The 8,608-nt window shown below is 57.4% G+C and overlaps 1 protein-coding gene across 2 annotated transcripts; it reads right to left on the bottom strand.

The window, feature by feature from the left end:
* Positions 1-3,609: 3,609 nt before the first annotated feature.
* On the bottom strand, positions 3,610-7,271 carry RPS19 (ribosomal protein S19). 2 transcript variants are annotated; one of them, XM_040976225.1, is made up of 6 exons: positions 7,192-7,271; positions 6,819-6,889; positions 6,616-6,716; positions 4,384-4,424; positions 3,924-3,978; positions 3,610-3,679 (listed from the first exon to the last, which is right to left on the bottom strand). In XM_040976225.1, the coding sequence occupies exons 2-6, from the start codon at positions 6,887-6,889 to the stop codon at positions 3,615-3,617; spliced, it is 333 nt and encodes a 110-aa protein (XP_040832159.1). In that variant the 5' UTR covers positions 7,192-7,271; the 3' UTR covers positions 3,610-3,614. The 2 variants fall into 2 exon arrangements, with proteins under 2 accessions (XP_040832159.1, XP_040832158.1); XM_040976224.1 differs by having other exon boundaries at positions 3,615-3,679; positions 4,241-4,424.
* Between the last annotated feature and the right edge of the window lie 1,337 nt (positions 7,272-8,608).

Below are 8,608 nucleotides of genomic sequence, written 5' to 3'. Positions count from 1 at the left end.
CTTCCGGCCCAGCCCTGCGGAGATGGGCTCTGTTGACCCTGTGCTGGGCTCCTGGTCGTGAAAGGGGAGGAACCGTTCCCTGCTGCACCTGTGGCGGCCGCAATTCCCCCAGGGGTAGCTGCCTGGGCGGGGTGGGGCTGCTCACAGCCTGTCCGGAGGTGAGCTAGAGGGAGCCATGGGGCCTGGGTGGTGCTGCCCCTGGGCCTCTGGCCCTCCATGGCCATGGCAAACTTGAGTGTCCCAAGAGGAGATAAAGGGGCCACGCGGGCAGAGCACTAGGCACAGGGCTTGCCCCAGAGGTTAAGCAGGTGGCCCTCGGCAGACTGCAGGCCTCCCTCCCATCCAGGCCCTGGCATTTAAAAGATCCATTAGAAGGACAGTAAGGTGGGCGTGATCTCCCACACACCGGTTCACTCCCTGGACAGCTGAAGCCAGGAGCTTGGAACTACGCAGGCCCCTCTCGTGCATGTTGGGGCCCAAGGATTTGAGCCAGTGGAATGAAAATTGCACTCTGTGTCTCTTTTTGTCAAGTAAGTCTAGATAAAAACAAATATAAAAATTTACATATAAAACAACATGGCTGGTGATGTCTTATTCCATATCCAAGAAACTGGATTTGAGCCCTGCCTCCAATCTCCTGCTACTACGTGCACATGTCAGTTTTTTCTTTTAAAGGTTTATTTTTATTGGAAAGTTAGATATACAGAGATGAGGAGAGAGAGAGAGAGGAAGATCTTCTGTCTGTTGATTCACTCCCCAAGCTGTCAAAAGTGCTGCGCAGATCTGAAGCCAGGAGCCAGGAGCCTCTTCCAGGTCTCCCACAAGGGGGCAGGGTCCCAGAGCTTTGGGCCATTCTCTATTGCTTTCCCAGGCCACAAGCTGGGATGCTGGGATTAGAACTGGTGCCCATGTGGGATCCCTGCACGTGCAAGGTGAGGACTTTAGCCGCTAGGGGACTGTGCTGGGCCTGACAGATGACAATTTTAGCATTAGCATCCCTGCTACCCACATGGAAAACCCATGTGGGGGCCGACACAGTGGCTCAACTGGCTAATCCTCTGCCTGCTAGTGCTGGCATCCAATTTGGCTGCTCTACTTCCCATCCAGCTCTGTTTGTGGCCTGGGAAAGCAGCAGAGGATGACCCAAGGCCTTGGGACCCTGCACCTGTTTGGGTGGGAGACCCAGAAGGAGCTCCCGGGTTTGGATCAGCTCAGCTCCAGGTGTGGCAGACATTTGGGGAGGCAGCCAGCAGATGGAAGATCTTTTTCTCTGTAGGCCTGACTTTTCAACAGAAATAAAGCTTACACTTGATCTTAGCCAAAAGCAATCAACAAAAATAAATCTTAAAAAAACAAAGGGCTATCACTTCTTGGCCTTTTGGCTAAGATCAAGTGCAAAAACAAAGGGCTGGGCCTGGTGCAGTAGTCTAGCAGCTAAGGTCCCGTCTTGTACACGGCGGGATCCTATATGGGCCAGCTTCCTATCAGGCTCCTTGCTTGTGGCCTGGGAAAACAGTGAGGCCGGCCCAAAGCCTTGGGATCCTATACCCGTGTGGGAGACATGGAGGAAGTTCTTGGCTCCTGGCTTCAGACTGACTCAGCTCCAGCCATTGTAGCTGCTTCGGGAGTGAACTAGTGGATGGAATTCTTCTCTCTGTATATCTGACTTCGTAATAAAAACAAATAAATCTTTAGAAAAAAAAAACTCAAGGTTCACAGCAGGGAGGTTTTTCTTCCTAAAGATTTATTTGAAAGGCAGAGTGAGATCATCTGTCTTGTGGCTCACTCCTCAGTGGCTGTGAGGACGGGAGCCTGGAACACACGTGGGCCATTCTCCAATGCTTTCCCAGCACTAGCAGGGAGCTCGGTGGCAGTTGGCACAGTGATAACCCAAGGGCCAGCATTGTAGCATTGTGGGCTATGCTGCTGCCTGTGGTGCTGGCATCTCGTGTGGGCACCGGCTACTCCACTCTTGACCCGGCTTCCTGGGAAAAGCAGCACATGGCAGCCTGTCGATACCCCTGCCCCCGTTGGGGAGACCTGCTCTGGCCTGGGCTATTGTGGCCGTTGGGATGGTGAACCAGCAGATGAAAGACCTCTTTCCCTCACTGCCTTTTTTTTTTTATTCCTCTTTTTTTCCCTTTTGACCTGGTTCTCCCCCATCCTCCATCTTGTCAAGTTCCCCAGCAGTCCCCAATCCTGCCACCATGCAGGAAATGTCTCCCTTCCTGCTCCCCCTAACACCCACTCCCATTACATTAAAAAAAAGGTTTTTCTTTTTATTGCAACGTCAGATATAGAGATTAAGATTTTCTGTCCGATGATTCACTCCCCAAGTGACTGCAACGGCCAGTGCTGTGCCAATCTGAAGCCAGGAACCTCCTCCAGGCCTCCCATGTGGGTGCAGGGTCCCAAGGCTTTGAGCTGTCCCTGACTGCCCTTCTAGGCCACAAGCAGGGAGCTGGATGGGATGTGGGGCTGCTGGGATTAGAACCGGCGCCCATATGGGATTCCGGTGCGTTCAAAGTGAGGATTTTAGCCGCTAGGCCACCGCACTGGGCCGTTTCTTTGTTCCTTGTAAGAATTTTGAGAGATCACCCACTGGTCAGAGCAAGGATGGTCCAAGCTGGGAGGCAGGAGCTTCCTCCAGGTCTCCCACGTTGGCGCAGGAACCCAACCACTTGGACCATCCTCTGCTTTTCCATGCTGTAAGCAGGGAGCCGAGACATGAACTACCAATATGCAATGCCAGTGCTGCAGGAATTATTGCCTCTCAAAAAATAAAGGGGAGGTGGGCTGGCACTTGACCAAAGCTCCCATGAGGTGCCAGCTCAGCTGGGATACACCACAAGGGCTCCCTGGCAGTTACATGATGGTCCTGTGGGGTGTACATTTGGCTGCTGCACACGCAGGGCCCCAGGGAAGGGTGTACCCAGGGCCTGCTTCCCAAGCTGGGCCAGGGTACTATGGCGAGTCCAGCCTGCCCATCTGAGCAGTGTTCCTAACAGACTGCAGTTGAACCTGGTCTTATTTCCCAGCTCAGGCCTGGACCCACACCAGCTGCCTGGTCTTGAGTCTGCAGCTGTGCCCTTTCCCAGGTCTGACTGCCCCCCAGTGGCTGCAGGAAGGGCCAGCCTGCACTCCCAGCTTGCTGGGCAGTCCTAGGCACTGAACTTTCCTTTAGGAGGCAAATCAAATGCAGTTGGGAGGACCCACCCCACCTCCAAGCTGGAGGGAGGACCCACCCACACCCCCAAGCAGGCTCTTCTCATTGACCAGCTGCCCCCCCCCCCCGCCCCGTGCTGTCCAGAACTCTACCTGGAGTAAGCCTAGTATTGTCAGTTAGGAATTAGCTGTCACCAGCAGGGATCAGAATTCCCTCAAGGTGCGGGGAGCCCGGGCAGGGCCATTCCCCACAGGCACAGGCATCCCTGATGAGGGCGCATGCAGGGCCAGCACTGTAACTGGATGCAGGGGAGACACGGGCCCTGCCCACGCTGCTGCTAGTGCCAAGGCTGGGCCTCAAGACTACCCACACCACAGCCATCAGCACCCACACCCCATCACAAAGGGGCAGTGCCCCAAAGAGTAGACAATCAACAGCCAGACCAGCATTACGAATGAGGCAATTTATTAACCCAGCATGTTTGTTCTAATGTTTCTTGTTGGCAGCTGCCACCTGTGGGAGAAGAGACAAGGTCAGGGGTGGGGTCCATTCTGGGGGAGCACTTCCTACAGCCCCCCGCCCCGTGCAGGTTATCTCCCTTCCAGACTGGCACACTGGGGAGTCCTTGAGGGAGCAGCAGGCATGGAGAGGCACAGCAGCTAGGCTCAGTCCTCCCTGACCGCGCCCACCCCTGCACAAGGAGACCGAGCAGAGCTGGGCTCTGGCAGTGCTTTGGTGGAGCCCGCGGGCGCCTTACCTGTCCGGCGATTCTGTCCAGATCTCTCTGTCCCTGAGGTGTCAATTTGCGGCCCCTGTGGGGGTGTACCGAGGTGAGCACCTGTTCCTAGTCCCCCTCCCTCCAAGGACCAGGCTGCCCAAGCACCAGCTGACACCAGCCAAGGACCATGCAGGCCCCTTGAGAACTGACCACGTCACTTGCACAAGCATTAGCTCAAAAGCTGTGAAGAAAACCAACTGGGAAAAGCTAATGAAAGCAGTCACTGTGCTACCTTCCTGGGAACAGGGCAGTGGCCCCACCCCACCCGGGAGGACAGGCCAGGCCTCCCAGCTTACCCATCCTGGTCCTTTTCCACCATCTTCAGCCCCTCGAGGGCTTGCAGGACCCTGCGGGCCACACTCTTGGAGCCTCGGCTGAAGTGGCTGGGCATGACGCCGTTCCTCTGCCGGCCCCCGTAGATCTTGGTCATGGAGCCGACTCCAGCGCCGCCCCGGAGGTACAGGTGCCGGGCTGTGGAAGCTGGGGGTGGGGGAGCACGTGAGGAGCCTTGGCAGGCAGGCTCTGCGCACCTGCAGCACGGCGCTCATCCAGGGCCACCTGCGCCATTCACACTCCCTGTGTCCAGTCTGAGTGCTCACGTCCTGCCCCTGCTGGGATGGGCAGCAAGGAGCCCCACTGGGGACACAGGCTATCTACCTGTCCTGGTCCGCTCTGGCCCGCTCCTTGTACAGTGTTGGTGCTGCACTCATCCTGCCCCCAGTCAGGTGGGCAAACAGGGCGATGCTGTAGGAAACGGCCAGCAGCTTGGATGCAGGAGGCACCTCAGATCGCTCCATGTACCTGCCTGGACTCCAGGGCCCAGATCAGCAGGAGGCCTCACAGTGGAGCCCTGTAAGGACTGTTTAGCAATCAGAGGCAGGCCAGCAGGGACAGGGTTGCTGTGCTAAAGACAACCAACCCACCGACAGCATTCCATAGGGTGTGTTGGGTGTGTTGCTTTGGGTCCCAGCTGATCCACTTTCTTTTTAAGGCTACCCTTATTTTTTAAACAACGCAGATTTACAGATAAAGAAAATACAAAGATCTGTCCACTGGTTCACACCCCAAGTAGCTGCAATAACCAGAGTTGAGATTATCCGAAGCCAGGAGCCTCCTTTGTGTCTCCCATGCAGGTGCAGGGTCCCAAGGCTTTGGGGCCAGCCTCTACTGCTGTCCCAGGCCACAGGCAGGAAGCTGGATAGAAGTGGAGCTGCCACAACAAGAACTGGTGCCCATATGGGATCCTGGTGCATTCAATGTGAGAATTTAGCCACTGCAATGGGCCCAGATGATCCACTTACAATCCAGCTACTGGCTGGGAATGCAGGAGCATGCCTAGCACTGGGCCCCTGCCACTGCCACTGCCAGGACCCAGATGAAGCTGCTGACCTCAGCACTGCCGCTGGAGCTTCCGGGGGGTGTGAACCATGGCTGGAAAAGCTCTGTCATATTCTAAAAATGAAATCAAACTCAAAAACACAATGCTAGTTCAAAAGCTTCCAAAGTTCATCTTAGTGCAGATCAGTGAAATCCATGCATTGTCCACATGGAAATGCACTCCGCCATCCTGTTCCAATGCCAGACCCAGGAAAGCAGGATGGCCCCCCAAGGCCCAGACACACAGAGGAACGGCCCAAGCCCTGGGCGGTCCCAGGAGGGGTGTGTGCACGGCACGGGGGCACCTGAACCTCAGCACTGCCCATCCTTTGGGTGACCCAGTCAAGACCATTAGTGTGCCCGACCTGTCCTAAAACCTTTAGCGGGCAAAGTGCTCCCAGCCTGGGGCCACTGCCCGGGCAACCCCTCCTGTCTGAGGCAGCCAGCCCAAGCCCTGCATGTGGCCCTTCTGCAGGACCCACAAATCATCAGCTAAAAGCCAGCCTGCTGCCAACTGAACTGCTAGGTGTTTCCTGCGCCTCCATACCCGGTGGGCTGGATGCTCCTGCACCCGGGAGACCAACTAAGGCTGCCGGGGTCACTCCTCGGCTCACTCTGTCACACGGACTCCTACATGGGCCTTCTCAGGATCAGGACAAGGGACCTGTTGCCCAGCGGTCAGCACAACGGAGCAGCAGGTTAGTCCCCTGCAACTAGGACACCCTGCAGGTTCTCGGGTGTCCCAGCTGCACCACTTCCCACCCAGCTCCCTGCTGATGCGCCTTGGGGTGCCATGCAGGAGGTCCTTCTGCCAGTCTAGTCCAGACGGACAGCTATGGTCATTTGGGGAGCAAACAACAAAAGCACTAGCTCCGTTTTGCACCCCGGCGAGGGCCCCACTCCCCACACCCTTTGCAGACCCTGGCTGGATGCAGGGGAACGGGCTGCCAAGCACCCTGCCACGGTGATTTAGGCAGTCATTCTGACAACGGGGAGCAGCCCCTTAGATCCCAGCCTGGGGGTGTTAGACACCTCCTGCCCAGGGACAGCCAGCCAGAGCCCAGGAGGTCAGAGGGGCTTTGGGGCTCTCCAGGAGAGTAAGTGTGCAGCTGGGGCCAGAGGGGACACCTGCGCCCAGGACCCAGGGCCTGCAGGCCGCGGGCACCCCGCCAAGGGACCAGCACCCAGCCCCCTTTCCTCTCTCCCTCCCGGCCTGCTGGTCCACGGGGGTGCACGGCTCCCCGACGCCCGCAGCACTGCCGCCCCCTCCCCTCGCACAGGCCCCAGGCCTCACCCGCTCGCGTGTAGAACCAGTTCTCATCGTAGGGGGCAAGCTCTTTGTGCTTGGCCAGCTTCACCGTGTCTACCCATTCGGGAACTTTGAGCTTCCCGGACCTGGGCCGCGTGGGCAGCAGGGAAAGAGAAGTCAGAAACCGGGGCGCGCTGCACCCCCCCACACTCCCCAGCCTCGCCCATGCCGCAGCCCCCCTCACTCACTTCTTGAGGAAGGCTGCCAGAGCTCTGACGAACTCCTGCTGGTTGACGTCTTTGACGGTAACACCGGGCATCTACGGGGCAAGGTCAGGAGGGATGACCACCTCGCGGCCGCCCGATCCCGCCCGCCCCAGCCCGGCGGCCAGGCACCCCGCGTCGTGCGTCCCCCAGCCGTGCGCCCCGCGTCCCCAAAGCCGCCCGAGCTCCGCACCACGCCGCCCGGGCATGTCCGGGCCCGCCGCTCGCACGTGGCCGCGGCTCCGGGGGGCGGGGCGGCCCGCGCCGACGACCCCGGGACCCGCAGGCGCGCGCTCCCGCCCGCTGGAACCCGGCCCCGGCGGCCCCGCGCCCACCCCGGCCCGGAGCGCCCGCTAACCGTGCGGCCTCCGCGCTGCCAGCCAGGGGAAAGGGAGCGACGGGGTTTCCCGGGCGCACAAGTCGGGCGTAGAATCTCGCGAGAGGCACCAGAGCTCGCGAGAGCAGGGCTAAGGCACGCGGCTCCGCCTCCTTGAGGGCGGAGACGGCTTCGTTTCCGCCGAGGTGGGCGGGCGTGTCGTCACAGAGCGGGAAGGAGAAAGGCCGGGCCGCCTTAGAGGCTTGTTTCCCTTTTGTCTTTCCTGTTACCAGAGACCTAGGGGAACGTGGATGTGTTCGCGACGTCCGTGGCCGGGAGGAGCCGTGGCGGGGAACACTAGAAGGGCGGAAGTGCAGGGGAGGTTGGGTGGGTGGCCGCGGGCGACGTCTCTAGAGGGCTGCTCTCTTTCCGGACGGAAGTGAAACTTCCGTTAGGGCGGAAGTGCTACGGAAACCTATGGGAAGTTGGTGGGGAGGACGACACATGGCCGCCACTGTCTTTCCCTTATAGCCAGTACTCACGCGTCTTACAGCCGGAAGCCCCGCCCTTCTTAGGGCGGAAATGGCTTCGGCAGAGTGAAAGCTACCGCAGTGGGCATTGAGGGCCAGCAGGCGAGGAGGGGTTAAGGGCAGAGACAAAGAGGCAGAGGCGGGGCTTGCGGAGAAGCTCGTCCTCCTGGCCGGCCGGCCGTGTCCACTCAGCTTCTGGCTTTGCCGCGTCCGTTTGGCTGAATGCCCGGCCGGGCTGTGCAGCTGCAGGCAGTCGCTTGCCCTCTCGCAGCCGAAAGCGAGTGCGCGTTACACGTTGCAGCAAGCCTGGTGTGGAATGTTCGCTCTGCCGGGCGCAGGTGCACGCCCATTGGAAGGTTTCTGGTCCTTTAGTCCCCGTGGGGCAGCAATCAAACAACACACAAGGGATACCTTAGGGTCCGATGAAGTGATAACTTGATGCCAAAAAGGAAACACTTAAATGTGTGTAGCAATTTTTTTTTTTTTTGGTGTAGAAAAGTCTTCCTTAAATGAAAAAATTAACAAGTCTGGTTTTATTGAACAACGAAGCCGATGGAATTTTGCTAGGACTACACAGAAATGCTTGTCTGATCTGGCTTAAATTTATAAACATTTACATCCACACACAAATATATGCAAATAGCATTGTCATGAGGATGCAATATAACCCTTTCTGAAAAAGACCATGGAATGAATGAAACCATTTTTTTTCCTTCATATTCCATTCTTTTTTTTTTTTCTTACTTTTTCCATTTTTTAAATTATATTTTTGACAATCTTTACATAGTTAATTAGGGTAAAAAGGTTCAAGGGCTACAGAAAAATGGGTAAGACTATTATGTCCATATTATTCCCTTTATGTATCTGAGGTATCTGAGGTAAATGGGGATTCTAAGGGAGAAGCCCCACCAGTCTCCTACCCACCCCAG

This window comes from Ochotona curzoniae, unplaced genomic scaffold (assembly GCF_017591425.1).
Source record: "Ochotona curzoniae isolate NIBS_2020 unplaced genomic scaffold, NIBS_Ocur_1.0 contig_2699, whole genome shotgun sequence".
NCBI classification, from domain to species: domain Eukaryota; kingdom Metazoa; phylum Chordata; class Mammalia; order Lagomorpha; family Ochotonidae; genus Ochotona; species Ochotona curzoniae.
Note: the sequence above shows the minus strand (reverse complement) of the source record. Positions and strands in the feature narration are given on the sequence as shown.